The sequence below is a fragment of the Lissotriton vulgaris genome, chromosome 5, assembly GCF_964263255.1.
Source record: "Lissotriton vulgaris chromosome 5, aLisVul1.2, whole genome shotgun sequence".
NCBI lineage: Eukaryota > Metazoa > Chordata > Amphibia > Caudata > Salamandridae > Lissotriton > Lissotriton vulgaris.
In genome coordinates this window covers 139,066,012-139,086,276 of record NC_141693.1, presented here as the reverse complement: position 1 = coordinate 139,086,276, position 20,265 = coordinate 139,066,012, and the positions used below count along the sequence as shown (strand labels likewise).

Here is a 20,265-nt window from a genome sequence, read left to right as displayed (position 1 = left end):
CCAACATCTCTGAAGTGTTCTACATTTCTTATAGGTTAGTTGTGGTCACGATGACTGTTTTTAATACTTGATTTTGCATACTGAGAACATACTGTTGTTTATCTGTGTGTTGTAGAATGTACGTATTTATTTACTAAGCATTGACTTTATTTTCTCGTACTTGTTCTGTGTATTCATAGATACTAATGCCACCATTACCACTCACGGGATTGATGGAGAGACTCAAAATCCAGGCTCCCTGTTCTCCTCCAAAACCTATCTTTCAAAGAATGCCATTACAAACGAACTCACGGACACAGATCCTGACTCCAATGAACTCTTCGTCAACTTGACGGTCAATAGCATCTTCTCTCCAGGGGAACCACTCAACTCCGTTGAGCCACATCTTGACAGCCTCTATGTGGACTATGAGGAGAGTGATGGTGTTCAGGCATCCAACCTCAGCCGCACATTCCTAGAGCTAAATCTTGACAAGACCAATGCTTCTGCGGAGACGCAGGTGTTAAATGGCACAATTTCACTACCGATCCCCCCGACAAACCGGACACATAAAGCAAGGTATGGTGTCTTCTTTGCTTCTGCAATTCATATTGCTTTTTAAAAAAATACTGCATACATCTCTAATCATGTACGTTGTAGGAACATGAAGGTGAGTTTTATGGTTTTGTCCTAGTTTCCAGCTAACCGCAAGGTCACCCCCTTCCATGTTACGTAAATGAGATAGATCCAAATAAATTTGCTAAGAAAATAGAAGATGTCAAAAATGTAAATGTGGATACAAGTCATTTCTAATCTGTAGAAAATCATTCTCCTTTGTTGTTATGGGCATATATAGACTGAATCACTGTATTTTACTCACCTTCCATATAAAGGGAGTGATGCATTTGTTTACTAATTATGAATAATCCCTCCACTATCCTTCTGATTTCAAATAACTGACTAACATATCCACCACTCAAATTACTTTCATATTTCACTATACTAATCCACCCCTATTCCTTTATGTGTACCAGAGTAGCACGCTACTTGCTGAAAAATCGATTTGACACCTCGCCTGGGGTAGTAAGCACTATATAAATGCAATTATAATACAATACAATACAATACAATACAATACAGTAAAAAACTGTCCAACTGAGGTGATCTAAGGACATCTCAGATCCCCATGGCTATTACCTGTACCACTATAGATAGAGTGACACATACGTTTATTAGGATTCACGTTTTATGTTTTACAAAAACAACATTTCTTTCTGGGATTTGTTTTTCATTCACACTACCCCATTATAAATCCAACAAATTCTTCTCAATAAACCTTTTGGACACAACTTTTAAAGCCCGTCCCCAACTAGGCATGTCTTCAAAGTGCCTTCCGAAAATAGTTAAAATCATGACAGTTGGCAGAACTATTTGTTGACTAACTTCAATATACAGTTATCAATCACTCACTGGAAATTGATAATGATTTTTAGACTTAAGGTAAATGACAGTGGAAGTTATCCTTAGAAGGAATCGAAAATCAAGGTGAAATATATCTTACAAAGGATGCATTAATAAAATACTACTCGCTGAATGTATACATTTAATTGGCATTAGATTCTTAGATAATATTGGGTGGGCAAAAGTTAACTAAAGTCACAGGCATATATATTAATTCAACATGAGGCTAACCCCGGGAGATACTTAGCTTTACTTTACCTTGATCACAAAAGAAAGAAACCCCTGGACTCTAGATTTTGAAAAGTATAATATAGATGCGAAGAAATAGAGTTTGAAAGTCGAAATTCAGCTGCAATGTTCTCTCTTTTATCTATTCAAATACTGTGTTACAATGCGACAGAAAAGCTAGAAGCCTCATACAGTGGAAGGCATTCAAACTCTACATTGTTTTTTATTTCACCAGAGACATGGTGCCAGACTATTGTGACTCATGGACTGTCTAAAAACATGTGCTGTCCTAGATATCAAATACAGAGTGAATAACAGGAAATCTATACCAAATTAAATAATATATTTGTAAATATTTTTAAGGCCACAATATTTACATTAGTCAATATGTTTAATATCGATATTCCGTACCAGACCATGTGTATTCATATCAGGTCAGTGCAAGAAGGAGGCAGGGGTTATTTACTATACCTTGGCCTAAATGCTGGACTTTCAGTGCCGCCCCATGTTTTTGGATCACATGGGGGTTTCAAAGGAGTTTGGTTGGTTCCAAATCTTCATTTTCATGGCAAGAAGGATTCTTTTCTGGCATTAGTTCTTTGCACGTAATATCAAAATATCACAACATTTCAGATTTCCAGAGTATGCTGAGCTGGAACATAATGGAGGATGGGAGGGGTTCTTAGTGTTTCGCCATTTTGAAAGTACAATTTCTGCATTTGAAGGGAAAGCCTTTGACGCCTTTGTGGGTGCATGATACAGTTTCTAATTCATTCTGCAGATCCTGAATCTCATCTGTCTCTTGCTCATTTCACACTCGTTCACACTGATTTTCAACTTTCTTATCATCACTCCTCATATGACCGTGCCTATCTCACCCTTGCTGTCCGGAAGCTGTACTTTCCTATGGACTAGATCCTCAGAGAGATGTTCATATGCTATTTCCCCAGATTCCATGACACAGCTTTCCCCTTTTGCAGCTCATCACAAGACATTTTCCATGTAAATTTTGACATACTGAGGGGTTGCTTTTTTCGGTAGTAGTTCATCCTATGATCCTTCACAGTGATTAGTTCACATTGGAACCTTTACCATATCAGCCTTCAAATCTATGTGATCTCCTGCTCTGGACCATCATTACTAATCTGTATGGCAACCCTTCGAAACTGAAGCTCATCTTTTTCTTTCACTAGCCATTCTCTTGTCATTCTTCATCCAGAGGCCTTCCTTCTCCTGCGGTACTTGACTTTAAGATGTCTTTCATAGCATCCTTCAGATGCAAAAGTACTTCTTTTTCCCGCATTAGTTCATCCTAAGACCTTTTCTGTGTCATCCTTAGCATCCTGCCGATCTGCCTTCTCACGCAGTGCTTATCATGTTACTTAACTAATTCACCCTTCAAATCTCATACTGGTTCATCATAATACCTTTTCCATGACATTGTTCATATCCTGAAATTCTTTTTTCTTACCCTTGACCTTTCACATATCATCTTTCAGGTACTGAGGAATAGCCTTCCCCAACACTTGGTCATTTTTACACTTGCTCAATTTATCAGTCACATTCTGTGGCTCTACTTTCTCCTGCATTAGTTCAAATTTGGATATTCCTTGCCATCCTTCAGATATGCGAGCACTTCTTTCTCCTGCTCTAGTTCCTTCCAATACATTTTCCATGTTGCCTTTCAGATAATGAAGCTCTTCTTTTGGGAATGATTTCATTTTACGATCTTTTCACTTTACCCACAAGATCCTGAGTGTTCTTCTTTTACCTGCATGTGTTCACCGTAGGACGGTTTGCATTTTCCATGAAACCCAGCAGATGGCTTCTCAAGCCGTAGATCATTTTAAAATATTGTCTATGTCGACCTTGAGATCCAAATGCTCTTCTTTCGCCTGTCTTTTTAGTTTTAGAACCCTTTCCATGTCGTCTCCAGATCCTCCAGTTCAGTCATCTTATCTTGAGATGTCTTTTTTCCATAAATCACCTAAAAGTTCTTCTGACTACATTTTCTAGATCCTGGGTTCAATCTTCAGCCAAAGCTTGTGTAAACCAATTTTGGCTGTCGTACTTCAGGCTAGGTTACGGGTCATCCTTCGCTCTAATCTTGGTGTTACGTTCCCTTCCACTAACCAGGAGCAATTCTCTATAAATATTTGCTGCCAACTTGGGGCACCTTAATATAAATGCATGCCTATGTAAAGACCTTTACAAAGAAAGGGTTTATCAAGGGAGTGGGGTAAAACTGTCAGGTATCAACTTTAAGAATTCTCTCCAACATATGCCGGAAAGTATGCATCTTAAACCAACTCACTTGTTTCAAGGAACTTTTTGTCCCATTAAATTTAGGATGTAATTTTGACATGTGGATATCAGTCTCATTGTCTACTTAGCTCACCAAGCAAGTTAAATACAGCAGGTCTTTCGAGGCATTGCTCGTGGTGAGTTTAACTTCATATTGTCATATCTATGCGTAGTGGCACTGTGGACTAACTAAGCCTCCACTCCTGGGATGTATAATTGGGTGCATGATCAACATCTTGATTTCTGGCAGTTGCATATATCCAATAATTCTTCCAAAATCAAAACAGAAACGTGTACCTGTGGACGGAGTATCTCTACCCACCCTCTACCTGCTACCCGCGCTAGAGACCCCTTGAGCCACAGGGGCTCTCTATAAAGGAGCCTGCTATGTTTGCATTACCTATTCTCTCTGAAGCAATGATGATCTAACACCTACACATGCCTTGTAGCAAGTTGATGATGTTTATGTCATTATCAGACTCAACCTATCGTAAATATTCATGGCATACATGTCCATCACCGCCGAGCCCCATAGGGCATTTCTTTAACAGGAACCCCTGGGTCCTACTGATTTTCTGATTTAGAGCAAACTCAACATGAAAAATATATATTTGTATGTAGGTACAAACATGTCAATTAGATTTTCTGATTCCTTCCCCATGATGCAGAAGCAAAATGCCCCCCAGCAGTCACATTTCATCTCCTTGTCCTTCCCCATCTAAGGTCTGAAATAGACTTTCTGCTGAAAGGATGGAGTGGCTCCTAACAGTCATGGCTGCGAGGAAATCACGGCTGCTTTTTTTTTAGAAACTCGGGGCCAAATCCTTCTTTGAATGTAACAAAGGAAGCAATCTGGCTTGGCCACGTTGGAGCCCAGGTGTTCTGGCGAGCACTAAGTCCCAGAACTGGCCGGGTGCTGTCCGGATTAGCCCCCACTACAAAGACACTCACACAAAAGCAGGCAGTCAAAACAACCGTGGATTCCAGAACAATCCTGTCTGCCAAAAGAATTAGTGTTTTTTTTATTACGGCCATTCTCTTCGTTGTATAACTGTGTCAGAGCTCAGTTGCGCATGGGTGCACCCTGCCTTGTAGATTGCAGAAGTCGACCGTAGCTTGCATCAAACCTACCGCATCAAACTCGGAAAAAAGAAAAGCTAAACCAACCTCAAATAAGATTGCTTGTTTTATAGAAGTGAGGCGTCATCCCATTAAATGGGCTGCAAAATCAAAGCACAGAAAACTATAATGCACACTGATACTCTTAGGCAATACACCCTGGTTATAAATTGGGCACTGCGGTATTCCCAGGTGGGACACTGCTTTGCCCATAACCAGCCACTGTTCATTCCTGTATTTTCTGCCTGTTCCTGGATGTTGAAACGCCGGAACCGATTATAGTGGCTGGAAAATCCGGCCAGTACCATCACAGGAGGCTCAGGAAGCAAAGGCCGTCTGGCCTCAAGGCTGATTGCAACAGTCACTGGGAGGCTTCAAGGGAGAGAGAAACGGTAGCGAAAGGAAACTGAAGGGGAGGTTGAGAGAACGTGATAGAGAGGGAGCGAGAGAGAGAGGAGAGAGAATGAATGGATGGAAAGAGAGTGAGAGCTCGAGAAGACGAAGGAAGCAGTGCCGGTTTGAGCTTTTTAGGGCTGCTATTGGTTTCCCTACCCCTCCCTTACCCAGCCCCCTTTCATGGAACCAGAGTAGCATGAAATGCTCCCCCTGCCAGCCCCCAGCATCTGATGTGACCTGAACCCCTCCCCACTCCTGCCTCACCAGTCCCACCTTGCACCAGCCTTCCAGCTCCATTTACCATTTTCTCTAAGCAGGTTGTAAACGGAAGCCCTCCTATAGCGGTCGGAATATGAAACTCCACCCAGGTGGCGAGTCACCTCCCCACCCTTCAAATTTTCCAACTGCATCCCTCTTAATCTCTGAGATGCACCAGTGACCACGAGCTTGGTGCCTTAAAAGGTTGCAGTTTATTATAACATAACATTTATACATATTGCCAATTTAACCCCTTAAGTGCTTCCGTCGGCCAACGGCCGTCGCGACCACTACCTCCATAGTGCTGCGCGCGTCCGTTGGCCAATGCGGCCCTGCCCACTCATTAAGACCGCCGCACCGTGGCGAAATTTGCGCAGCGGCTAATGCTAATGCATACCTTTCTGTTGACACTTATATTGTCTTTGCAATTATAGTCCTTTTAGTCCATTCTTGTTTATGGTCTGTCTTCAGGCAGGCCAATCTCTGGGAAGGGGCCCAATCACCTGGGCCATTGTTTCCACAGTGTTAGGCTTTAGCTTGCTACCGATTTGGTAGGTGTCTGTCAGGATCAGCCCGGGCTGCAAGTGCCGTCCCGCTCACCCCGACCCCCTTCTTGGCCCCTCCCTCTTCTTCCAGGTCCCTGCCGTGTGGCATCCCAAGGACCCTGTGTGAGCACTTCATCTATTCAGCCTGGTTCTGAGTTCTCACATCTCGCTCCTTCGGGTACCCCTGCCATGAGGCATCCCAAGGGCCCGATGGGAGCATCACATCTACTCTGTCTGTGACTGATTGCCCCCACTGGCATCCTCAATGCCCCTGCCGTGAGGCATCCCAAGGACCCTGTGTGAGCACTTCATCTATTCAGCCTGGTGCTGAGTTCTGACATTTCGATCCTTCGGGTACCTCTGCCATGAGGCATCCCAAGGGCCCAGCAGCAGCATCACATCCACTTTGTCTGTGGCTAATTACCACCACTGGCTCCCTCAGTGCCCTTGCCGTGAGGCATCCCAAGGACACTGTGTGAGCCTTCCATCTGCCTCTAGCAATGTATCTCCCTTTTCTATCATTTTAGGGTTTCCTCCGCCTCACCTCTATCCCTGCGGCTGTGATGCCCGCCTTTCATCTGGAGTGGGTGGGTGGGATTCTCATTTCTTTTCTTCAGCGAGGGGGGAGTGTGTACATAGGTTGGTCTTTTGCCCCTTCTTAAAGCCCCTCGCGGCCTACTATCGCGCCCCCTGATTGGGGGACGTCTACCGCCCTGGGGCGACCAATCCTTTCGCAAGCTCTTGCATGGGGAGGGCTTCCCGCCCCCCAGGCGGAGTTTGTCCCGGGCCTTCATTGGGTCTGGCTTTGCCTTCCCAGACCCGAGCTTCAACCCCGTTAGTTTTTATATTGGCTTTTTAGTTATATTGTTTTTTAATCATTAAATGCTTAAAGTGTTTCACTGTAGATATATAATGCTACTATTGTACACTCTGTGCCTCATACATCTACCACTTATGACTGTCACAAGTAATGTACGTATAAAAACAAAAATGCAATAAAAAGATTCTATCAAAAAAATCTAATGCAGATCTGGACTTGCTAAAGGGCCAGCATGTTAATCCTCATTCTGGGGATAATTACTCATGATAGTCAGAAAAAAAAGCACTGGAAACTTTGTTTGCGATCATACGGTATCCCCGCTTGCAAATCCAGCCTCTTATAACCTGGGTGTCACAAACAAAGCAGCAACACTTGACAAACTGGTGATAGGGGTCTCTGCTGCCCTAAGTGTCGAAATACGTTCTTATCTTTACTTACTATGCTAGTCATGATCATGGCTTAGTGTCATCCATTACAGCTTGAAGGGGAAATGTGGAAGAGTAACTACTAAATTAAAAACAAAATTCAGCAAACAATGAAGTCATAGTGTTTGGGTCAAATGCTAACTTTTGGAGTCCAAATTGGTGGCCAGAGCGGATGGGCAAGGTGCCTACCCACGTGGCTAAGGTGAAAAACCTGGGGGTACTGATCGATGATCAACTTACCTTTCGTCCCCAAGTCAATGCGTTGTCTTCCTCTATTGCTTTTTTGCTCAAATCCATCCGTAAGATACTACTGTTTATTCCAGGTAGTGACAGAAAAACAGTGGTCACAACGCTGGTCATGGCGCGGCTGGACTACTGCAATAGTCTATTTCTTAGTGCCCAACAGGGGGTACTTAACAAACTGCAGGTACTGCAAAATGCGGCAGCCAGGCTCATTCTGGGGATTCCAAAATGTGCCCCTGTGTCCCAGGAGCTGGCTAAACTCCATTGGCTCCCAGTGCGAAAGAGGATTCTATTCAAAGCATTATGCCTAGTCTTGAAGACCTTACAAGGCATGGGGCCATCCTTCTTTCGGCAGTACTTTCATTGGTATTGTCCGACTAGAAATCTCAGATCAGCAGATTTGGGGTTGATTGTAATGCCTCATACTAGAAGGAGCGCTGGGGAGGCTGAAGCTTTGTGTTGGGTGCAACCAAAGCCTGGAATGCCTTGCCTCTTGCCCTCAGAAAAATGACTGACCTTATGGCCTTTAGAAGAGCATTGAAGACCTGGTTGTTTACCAACTAATTCCCGACCTGTCCCTTCCTCAGGAGTGACACTTAGCGCCAGGACACCTACGGGTAACAGAGCGCTGTACAAATGTCAAAAATAAAAAATAAATAAATATATACTAGTTGACGGCTTTGATGGGTGCTAGTCTTACCTAGCCCTAGAATACAACCATATTACCACATACACGCAAACACACACCCCTAATATTATGAGGACCGGCCATTGACTGTAATGAAGTATGTAAATACTATTCTAACTCCATGAGCACTTTGAGAGTAGGGAAGTTATAAAGGGGACTGAGGCAAATCAAACTGCGCTTTTTGTTTTTTGATACATTCACCTGAAAGTACCTAAACACACTACTGGACCTGGTGCTCACACCGCACCGGTCCTCACAAAGACAATGTTTATCAGGCTCTGACAAGGTTAACCCACTATGTGAGGTACGAGTTGGTCTCTTCAGTGTGGGTATACATGTGCACACACACGCACACACACAAACACACAAACACACTCCCTCTTTCTCTCTCCCTCTCTCTCCTCTATATCTCTTTCTCCTTCTCTCTCCTCTCTCCGAGATAGGTTGACACAGTTCCTGTCCAAAAAATGAATGTTTGTTTCTGGTCTGTAGACAGATGTTTGCATGCGTCAGAAAACCTGGAGAGATGGGGTGTTTTTCTTTGGCACACCACTCTTTTAAGAAGAAGCTCTGCATTGAAATGTCTTCATATCTTTCTGTGACTAAGCGAGAAACACACTGTTATGGTTTTTTTCTGTTGGTGTTATGATTTACAGAGCTTCTGCTGCCTAGAAATCCCACCAGCTGTCCACCTCGCTCTGCTAGGCCTGTGGCAGCTGGTTAACAGGACCTACGTGTATCTGACATTTTAAAGGGACAGTGTTCTTCGATGACAAAACTACCTTCTACTCCTCACCGGAGACCCGAGAGCATCTTCAGTATGATGTTTACAAAGTGGGGCGTGAGAGGGAATATCATACTTAATTAAGCAAATTCCTCTCACAGAAAAACAGATAAATAATTGAAATGCTAAAACTCAGTATAAGTATAGAAAACAGATGGGGCAGAGGTGTTTGAATCTGTGCTTATTTCAGATGAACCCTGCATGACCATAGCGTCTTTTAACAAGGCGACATTGTCCCTTTAAAATAGTAACCTTTTCAAATGTGTTACAGATTGCAAGACTGTTTGTAATTATGTAAAGGTGCAGTATACTCAGATTCTGTTGTATGTTACATGTCTGTATGATGGCACATGAAGCAGACAGCATTTATCCTGGTAGTAGTATTGTCTCGACAGTCTCAGTTAAGAACAGTGATACTGGATAGGTTATCTGTAATATTGCCATAAATGCAAGGTGCTTCATATAGTAATTACTTTAAAATAACCTTTAGTGAGTATCTGTAATAAGGCATGCTTGTAGAGCTTCTCCTTGGGCACCAAAGACGTTTATACTATCTTGTCCTAGAACACCATTTAAGTCGCATGCACGGAATTGGCACATCACCCTAGTCCAATTTGACGAGTCTGTCCTAAAATAATAGAAATAGAACAGTCCGGCATACTATCCTATCCAAGAACATCTGCCAAATCCATAGTACTTTCCTGTCCAAGAACACGAGCCAAGTCCAGTGTGCTGTCTACAGTCCTAGTACATATCAGTTAACGTGTATTATTTTGTCCTTTTCTTGAGTGCTATCCAAGCCTCGTGTAATGTAATGTAATTGAATGTGTTAGCCAAGTCCACTGTGCAGTGCATCCTGTTAATTTTCCTGAAACACAATCTACTGTGTTATCCTATGATGCTTCAGCACTAAAACCTGGAGAATATTCTTGTTTCATATTCTAGAATGTGTAGGTCAGCCTCAGCTTGATGTGGTCCTAGAGCATTTTCATCAGGTTCAAGTGCAATATGCTTTCCCTGTCTACAACAAGTTAGCCAATCACAGTTTACTGTCTCTCTTAGAACCTATTACCTAAGCCCAGTTTAATTCCGTGACCACAAACCTGCGAGGCAAGAGTACTATCCATTTGAGAACACGTTAGTCAATCCAATATACTTCCAGTCAGAGAGCATACAACTCCAGCCAAGATCATTGTTCTGCTTTGCAATATGTTAGCCAAGCTGCTTTGGAGGCCATCAGTTCCTAGAACATATTAATCAAAACCAATAAATGATCCTCCTCAAGAAAGTCTTACTCAAGATCATTGTCCTCTCCTTTACCGGTGTGTTGGACAAGCCCAGTCTGTTGCCATGTTCTAGGATATGGTAGGGACGTACACTATATTGAAATACTTTGAGAAGTTTAGTAAAGGCCAGTGCATTCCCTGTTATCGAACAAGTGAGTAAAGCAAAAATCATTTCCCTTTCAGGAACATGTTATCTAAGTATTGTTGAGGGATATTTCTCTCTTGAAATACTATGAAAAGAAATTATGTCGCTGGTGATGTCCTCAATCGCTTTGACTGCAGTGACACCTTACGCAGAGGATACTAAATGGAGGACACCAATGTACAACAAAATAATGACTATCTGTCTTCAGTGGGGATAATCAACGACAATAAGGGATGAAGTGTTGTTGTATACCCAAGAATGGATGCAGACCATTCCAGTCCATCCAATGTCATCTTCAACTGACTAATCACCCAAGTATACCCGCAGAATCAATTGCATCTGTCAGACATTTAGGGATTGTCTGAATTTCATAGCTTCTTTCAATGCCAAATAAGCAAAATGATTAAGGAAATAGTCTCTATTTTTAGATAACCATGAAGGCATTTGCTTACTACAGCTTTGGCACTGTCCAGAATCCATAGTAGCAACATCCATTATATGTTCTTCCCTATGACATTTTTTAGGGAAGCACACTTGCTACAAATCTGAGCCTGTAAGTTTTCTGTACAAGCTCAAATTCAGTGTCCAATTGTGTATCAGCTGCCATAGAAAGTCAAAGTCTGTTTCATATCCTTACTGGAGGAGGAGCTCTGTTTACCTACAAACAGAATTTCAAGAAGTATTTCCACCAGTGTCATCATCACTGTATTTAGTTACCATCTATTTTGTAGTGTTTCCAACCAATGGCAGTGTTCACTGACCCCCTATAACCAATTATTAAGCTAAAACGAATGATATGAAATTAAGGCAAATGTGGATCACAATGCAAATGCTACCACAAGCAGAGAAAATTAGAGGTGCCATGAATGTGACAGAAACCACAACACTTTCTGAATTGCCAGTTGTAAGGTATCATAGAACTACAAAGCAGAATTCAAAAAGCCAAGACATCATGGTTAGATACGTTCTGAGAAATAGAAGCATTCTGATTTTATGAATATTGAGCAGTGATTTGCACTTCTTTGAAAAATCAGTCTATCCTACAAGCTTTCTCAGTGACGTTCATGCATTCTTTGGTACGCTGTAATAGCTGCCACAAATTGAATTTGGATGTCATTAGGTGTCTCTGCAGAGGATGGATGTTCAGCGCTTAAAGTGGCTAAAACATTCTATCATTCTGAGCTAGCTGGTGGTTCTTCCCACAAGGAGCTCTGCATTTATAGACCTTTCATATTTTAGCTGCTCTCATCAAGTGATTCCAGTGATACAATTACTGGAGCATCCTAATGTCTTAAACCCCTGTGCTCACTGTGGCTGTTACCTTCTCTCACAATTTGAGGTCAAAAGCAAAACCAGTTCTAAGCTCATGTGCCTCTGATACAGAATATTTATGACGTAGCCCTCAATTGTTCCCTCTCATATACTTAGGCTGGACTATGACCACGAATCAAGACCTTAGTCTAGTTAGAGTTCAACTTGAACTAGACTTGACCATTTAAATTGGTGACTGTAGATACCAATAAGACAGCCACAATTAAATCCAGTTAAAGCATTTCAAAATGCATCCGACGGATCATGGATTCAAAATGCTAACTTTAACTTCTCTCTATCGTTGATCCACTTCATGTCTGAATGAAGAGATACTGGGGTTAAGTCCACCGTGGAAAAATCTTCATTTGGAACAATTCCTAGATGTGCAACTGAGACTACAGTGGCTCTAAGTAGCAGTATAATCAGGAAATCGGTATTGAATTTCTTTTCATCGTTCGTTCGTTCGATAACTTTATTTCGGCCACAGCGGACCATAAAAAGTTCATAGCAAATGTATACATTACAGATTAAAATAATAAATAGAAGCATCTTATGCAATACAAAAAATCGGCAGTATGTAAAAATACTACAGTACTATGCAAAATTGTAAAACATGATTAAACATAGAATTCATTATCAAACGTTCAAGTTAGATTTAAAACCGAGAAAGTCGTACTATACATTGGCTACATTAATCAATTTCCTAAGCCTGTGCCACATTGCATTCAAGAATCGCGAGACAGAAAAAACAATAGAGTGATGCGTATCATACTTTAGCACTCTGAGTGCTTGTGCACAATGGCGAAAACCTAAATTTCTGCAGATATCTAGCACCCAGTGTTTACGCGCAACCTGATACGCTGGACAGAAAAAGAAAACATGAGTTTTGTTTTCCAGGTGGAATTCACAAACAGGGCACTCCTTACTCTTGTTACTGTCCCATTTACTGGTAAACACTCTAAGTGGAAGGGTACCTAGTCTAAATTGCATATTCATTTTTCTCGCTGATACAGGGTATATCAAGTCTAAGAACTCTTCCTTTTTATGGTCAATTTTAACTTGAAGGATCTCAGTGATCAATCTCCCCCCCTCACAGCTCGCGTGTAGGGATGGTAATTTGGGTTTCTTGTAGTGACGGACCAAATCAGCTTTGGTTAGGTCCTGGCAAGCTACGTCCGGAGATTCACAGAGCTCAGATAGACCTATCCCACAGCTAGTTGACTTTATATGGTTCAGCCACCGGATATTCTTACTTTTCAGAGCATCCCAGATTTCCCTGAATTCGTTTTTATAGCAAACGAGTTCCGGGCTGGACCACAATCTTTTCCAATATGTTAGGGGGCGTAATGTCTTAACTTCCTCAATAGGGAGTAGCCCTAGATCCATGCGTAGGGGAACGAGCGGGGTGCTCAAAGGGAGCCCCAATATGTTCCTCAGGAAAGCGTGTTCTATCTTAACTAGGTTAGGGGATTTTTGGTAGCCCCAGAGTTTGGACCCATATAGTGCAGCTGATCTAGCCTGGACATTGTAGATCTCGATGCCTGGGGCCGCAGGCTTTAACTCAGTCTCTCTATGCAACTTCTGGATCCCCCCAACCACTTTAGTTAGCTTTAGTGCAGCTTTGGCCAGTTGCGGGTCCCATTCCAGGTGTTCTCCCAGAGTAATACCAAGGTATTCAAAGGTCCTAACTCTCTCCAATGGGGATCCATCCAGCCATGGGTTCGGGCGTGTCTGCCTCAAGGGGTTAAAGATCATAAACTTGGTTTTGTCTAGATTTATCTCCAGACCCCTGGCTGCACCGAAACCTGCAAAACCATCCAGAGTACGTTGGATGGCCGTTGATGTCTTGGACAACAACAAGGTGTTGTCCGCGAACATCAAAGCGGGCACCCGGCCAGTAACGAACCTTGGGGCATCTATATCTATGGCTCCAAGAAGGTGGTCGACCAGTCCATTTATATAGAGGCAAAACAAAGTGGGGGCCAGGACACATCCCTGGCGCACCCCTTGGTTTACCGGGAAGCGAGCTGACAATTTGCCATACTTCCCACACCTTACTTGGGAATAGGTGCCTGTATGGAGCCTCATTAAAACATTGAAAAGGTAGCAAGGTACACCGAGTCCATGTAAAACCCTCCACACTTTGTCCCTGGGTACCAAATCAAATGCTGACCGCAGGTCAACAAAGATCATGTAGAGGCTGCCACCCTCCACAATCACAGTTCTCCAATATAAGACCTGAAGTCTAAATATCTGGTCAACAGTTGATGTACCCTGCCTGAATCGAACCTGGAAAGGAGATAAAATCTCGTGTTCCTCCATCCAGCTCTGTATTCTATCTAGAATGATCCATCCCATCAATTTTTGGGTGATGTCTATCAGACTGATAGGCCTGTAATTGGACGGTTTTAGGGGGCAGCCTTTTTTGTATATAGGAACTATTTCGGCGCCACGCCATGTATCCGGAGAATCCATACCATTTAATATAGCATTATGAAGTACACATAAATAAGGGGCCCATATTTTCAGTTCAGACCAAAATAAGTCCACCGGTAACTTGTCCAAACCAGAAGCCTTATTAGGAGCTAGTTTCAGAATAGCTGCTTCCACCTCCCTTAGTGTAATCTCCCAGGCCCCCAGTCGATGCTCGTGGGGGTGGCATGGGAGAGAGGTTTCGAGGCCATCGTTACTCGATGAAGCATACAAGGCCCTGAAGTGGAGTTCCCAGGCGGATGCAGCTATATTGTGTTCATTTGCCGAGTTACCAGCCCTACTCCCGCAACTGACAATTGTCCAAAAGGATTTAGAATCCTTGGATGTTAAAGCAGATCTAAGATCTTCCCAATTATCTGCCTCCCACTCTTCCCTTTCCTTCTAGTTGACCTGCCTATACAAACGCCGGTAGTACTTGATCTTAATTTTGTATTGTGATTTGACCGCTAGGATCAATTCCTTTTTAGCTTTCCTACAACTGGCATTATACCAGGGATGGACTGGGGCTGGTTTTGCCTTCGATCTTCCCTTCGGGTAGAACACATCAGATAATTTCTGGATGAGCCCGTGATGGATAATCAAGGGCTCATCACCTGATCCTGGATGCAGAACGGCGTCCTCCACCCCGGCCATGTCACTCAGGCACGGCAAAGCCCTTTGATATAGATCGGCTAGTTTCTTCAGTTCGCCTAGTATCTGTGGCCAGTTAACTCTCTCCCTATTATTAGTTGATAGGAGCAGAGAATCCATTGGAGTTGGGTCATAGTCAGGGTTAAGCAGACCCAGACTCCCTGGTTTCAGCGTCATGACCAGGGGGTTATGGTCACTGTCCTTCCTAGGATAAATCCGGAAGTCCAGAACATGCCCCAGGTTCTAGGTTCCACCAGAATATAGTTGAGGATAGAATTTTGGCCTACTCTATTAAATGTCATTCGGCCCGGTCGATCTGAATTTGTCCTCCTGTTGCAAGCTCTAAGAGAGGACAAAAGGGTAAAGGAGTTAATTTGTAGCATCAAGGGGGACCAAGCTCTAACTACCGGAATCTGAGGTTCCGGAATATACCAGTATAAATCCTCGTCATCTGGGCCATCTAGAGTTACATCTGTGAGTCTCTCAAACTGGCAAATAAAATCGCCTCCTGCTAATAATGTAACTGCTGGGTCTAGGGTTAGGACAATCTGTCTTAGTTGGTCAATAGTTACCGACTCCTTCCCGCTCTGGGTTGGTCGAGAACAAATATTAATTAGGGCAGCTTGTCTCTTATCTGGAAGTGTAAGGAGGACACACTGCACATCTAATGAGTCAGTGGGGATCTGTACTGCCTGGGCCCCCAGGTGTGTACCTACTCAAATGCTAAGTCCCCCGGAGGGTCTGACCCTATCCTTCGTGGTTGCCAGTATACTGAAGGTAGAAAACTCCCTCCTATGTACATCCCCCAGCTACAGGTCTCCTGAAATAGGCAGACATCACTTCTCTCCACAAAAGCTCCCCGATCAGGACACATCAGTTTATTTTTAATCCCGGCCACATTCCAGGAGAGAATATTAATAGAGTCCTTGGGGGGCACCCCCACCCCATTTTCAGGTCTCCCTGGATTTGGACATTCCCCCAGAGCAAGGAAAGGTTCAGTGTTATTCCCACTAGATATTTGTCCTATCTCCTCTATCTCACCATCGTAGGTTCCACCCACAGCCACTGGGGCAACTGTGCGACTGGCATCAATCTGGGTTGTTGGATAGAGAATTTCGGACGCTGCCCCACCCCGTGTTTGCCAATCCCACTCCCCCAGCCTGCACGCCCTGTGTCCTTCCAAAGCATCCCTTCCCTCTGCGGACTAGATACGTTGGTGGGACACACACAAATATCAGGGTGTGCCCAGTCAGCGAGTGGGCCCTCCGTGGAAACAGAGGAGAGTTTGGATGGGCAGGTGATTGGCCGTCAGTCTATCTGGTCTAGGACTCTGTTGCTCAGTGGAAACAGATAACTTCAGGGGGATTATTGTGATTTCCCATTCAGGGAACTTGAGTGGCCTGCATCCTAGATCCCAATGTAACCCAGCCATCCCAAGGCTGTAGCCCTCTGGCCCCAACAGAAGTAGAATAGAAATAGGTCAGAGGAAGTGATTGGATTTGCTTTCCCGGGTGGTCTGGAGCCCTGTTAGAAATGTGGTCCACCACACTGCTATTCCTAAAATTAATAACTACGCAATCTCCCATTATACTTTTCGGCCTTGTTCCTACCCAATCTACGCGCCGCGCAAAAAGAATTTCGCTAGAGATGTGCAACGGTAATGGCCTGTTCGTATTGAGCCAATGGATACATTTGTTTTTCAAATCACCATAGTCCTCCCTTTTCCCCCATTCCAACACCGGAACCCCAACAAGAACTATTACGTACGGGCGGACTCAGGGGGGAGATCTAAACGTTTTAGTTCTGTAGCTCGGTAATCACTAGTATTACTCCTATTTAGTGGAACTTGGGAATTTGGTGCCACTCTACCCCCCTCACACCCATTGATTCTATTCCTCTCTGGAGTACTGCTTGCAATGCCCTCACTAGGCTGGGCCACAAGCCCCAGTACCGGGGTACTTTGGGAAGTCGTGCCGAATACATTATTCATTCGGGATGGCACAGGAAAGTTACAAGGAACATTGTCACACCCTTGTGGCCTCCCTATAGTTTCATTGGCAGCAATAGATTGAGGAACAACCCCCTCCCCTGAAGCAACTGGATATAGTTGTTCTAGGCATGTCAGTCTGCTCTCAATAGCATTGAGTCTATCATATAAAGGATGACAAGTCTTGGTAAAAATACTTTCCATTTTTGCCCAGAACTCTTTTCCTTGTTCTGTAGGGCATGCAACATTAATATCTGGAGAAGACATAGGCACTTGCTCGATCAGCTGGTCAATGTCTGTGCTCCCGCTAGCTGTTGGCGTTTGTCCATCCCCCCATTGTTACATTTCTGTATTTTAGCCTTCCTCTTGTTTATGGTGGGGCCCCCAAGCTTCCTTTTGCAGGCTGCTACCACAGCTTCAACGCCCGTCTTTGTGCTGGTAGCGGATAGGGTATGAAGTTTGCAGGGCTGGCCCGGGGGACCTAGCTTTTGGGCTGGGGGACCTACGGTAGTGGGTACAACGTCCACGCTGGCAGCAAAACCAGGGGTCTAGGTTCAATTTGCACCCGATGACAACCCCCACTGCCGACCCCCCTAACAGAAGTATCAACGGATTCTTGACGTATGGGCGATGGTACCTGCGCAAGGCAGCCCAAAGATGACCGTTTATCAAAATTAGGGTCCAGAGACAGCCTTCTTTCAATAATATCTATTTGGTGGGCCAGCATAGTTGATGCCCTGGTAAGAAATTGATCCAAGGTTCCAACAAACGACCCCCTGGATTCGACTTTCTCCCCTTTCCCACATTTGCAGACTTTAATTTCAACTATATCTTCTCGAAACAGATAGAATATGGGTAACTCAGCAATAGTCATTCAACAGGAACATTCATGGAGTCTTTGAACTGACCTGGCTTGTTTGGTGAATGCAAACTAAAGGGGGTGGCCCCATCCCGTCCTCAATCGGCCTCAAACGGGCTAAAACGGGCCCGCCCTTGGCCCAGGCTTCGCCCGGCGCACGCCCGCACGCGTCCCGCGAAGCGGGGGCCGCGAGCCGTGATGTAGCGGTGGTTGTGGGCGTGGTCGTGCTCAGGTGCGCAAGATTCACGGCCTTCTGATCTCCCCTCCTGGCACAGAGACAAGCTGCAGTGGAAAGACGGCTACGAGCGGCTCCCGCAAAGCGGGGGCCGTGAGCCAAGATGAAGCGGTGGTTGTGGGTGTGGTCGCGCTCAGGTGCACGAGATTCCCGGCCTTCTGATCTCCCCTCCTGGCACAGAGACAAGCTGCAGTGGAAAGACGGCTATGAGCGAATTTCTTTTCATCAATTACCAGTAGGAACAACCCCACAAAATAGGAGCCAAATGTAACAGATTACACCATGTACTGTGATGCTAAAGCATCCTTGGGTCTGTCAATCTTCCATGGATTTTAAGATACTTAAATCAGGAAAACTGGTATAATTTAGTCCTGTTGGCTATCCTGGAATAAAGCCAGGCTAACAATAAGCCTTGTTAATTTGTAAGGTTGTTGCTTTTGATACAGTTCCTACTACAAAGAATAATGGAATAAAGGCCCACTGAATCTCGCCCAGTATCTTGCAAACAGACACTCGATGGAGAGGGTGGAACTGTCAATGTCCACTTAGTGTAGCTCATTATATATTTTGAAATGGACATCTAGAGAGATAACAGTCAATGGTGCAGGAATATGGACTTCCAAAGATTTGTAGAACTTTGTTGGTTGCATGAGGTTCTTTGATGTCCAAATTACTGATTAATGGAATGAGGCTTGGACACCTACTCTGAAACCTGCAGCATCTACAGGCTCTCCACAAGGGTAATGTTCTACCAGTGTCACCTACTAATAGCCTCTGGTTTAAAATAGGCTAACAGTATCTGTTTGTTCAGACAGTTTGAGGTATGGACCCGGATTTAGTCCAGAATGCCACTAAGTTTAGTGTTCTTTACGGTCCTCATTTTAGGACTACGGAAAAAAACGTTGTATTTTTTCACATATAGCATGAGCCATAGCATGAACCTGCTTCTTTCTGCCAAACAGTAGCCCTCTGGGGGAAGGGCCTCGTATTCATCATTCGGACGACACTTATGTATATCCGCTATAGCAAAGACTACATTATCCTACACACCGAACCTCTTCTTATCCAGACTAATGAAGCTGCAGAATGTTTAAAAAAGATATAGAGCTGGCCTTTAATAAAATATCCTAAATGTTCACAATTAAATCATTTAAAAATACAGAAAGCAAAGCAGCAAACAGACATGAGGTGCTGGTTCTTCATTGAAGATAAATGGTCTAGTAAAGTAGGCTACTTTTTCATATTTTCGCCTGGCATCATCAACCACAGGTGCTTTATAAGAGCAGATGTATGTCCCATGGCAGATGTGTGAAGAGGAAACTTAATTACAATGAATCCATGTCATACTTTGACTAGTGGTACTCTTATCCCATAACTTCAACCTACTATTACCTCAGCTCACTATCCCTGTCCATTACTTCAACCCATCACTTTGACCCATTATCTTCAACCTCCACCATAGCAATACTCTTAAGCTGACCCTATTACTTCTAGAATAATATTAGTGTGACAAATGCTTCGTTGTGAAACTTGTTATTGTACTATTAATAAACATTACATTAAATTGGGAACCCTAACACTACTAAATGTCAAATGCTTAATTCTATTAATATTCATTCAATTCAATTGACTGAAATTGGGAATCCTAAACATAGTATCTGGTAACTATTTGAATATACTAATATTAATTACATTATGTTACATTAAAAATGTATGGACTCCTAACCCTGTCACTAACCTTAACCACTTTTAAGTTCTTAATTATAGTTATACGGATTAAATAAAATTAAACACAAATATATATTTATATTAACATTAATTGCATTCAAATAATTTAAATTGAAGGGATTTGGTAACTCTAACCCCAAATTAATATAAATAGCAAGTTAATGCAGTCGCTTTAATTAATATTTAATGAACTTTTGAATTTTATAAGGGATGCACACCCTTGCATAAAACCCTGACTCTCGATTTCTTTAAATGTTCTGTTTTAAATGTACATTTCACATCAGGTGGCCTGATTTATTTGTTTAAATTTTAAATGACTGTTTCTCTTACCTTAATACTGG

General features: G+C 43.3%; 1 protein-coding gene across 1 annotated transcript in view; it reads left to right on the top strand.

Annotated features, from left to right (window-relative positions):
- The window catches only part of ADAMTSL2 (ADAMTS like 2), a 173,674-nt gene that overhangs the window by 52,430 nt on the left and 100,979 nt on the right, over nucleotides 1–20,265 (top strand). Inside the window, exon 10 of the mRNA XM_086919989.1 lies at nucleotides 180–558. Coding sequence (XP_086776115.1) covers nucleotides 180–558 — 379 coding nt within the window. The remainder of the gene's footprint in view (nucleotides 1–179; nucleotides 559–20,265) is intronic.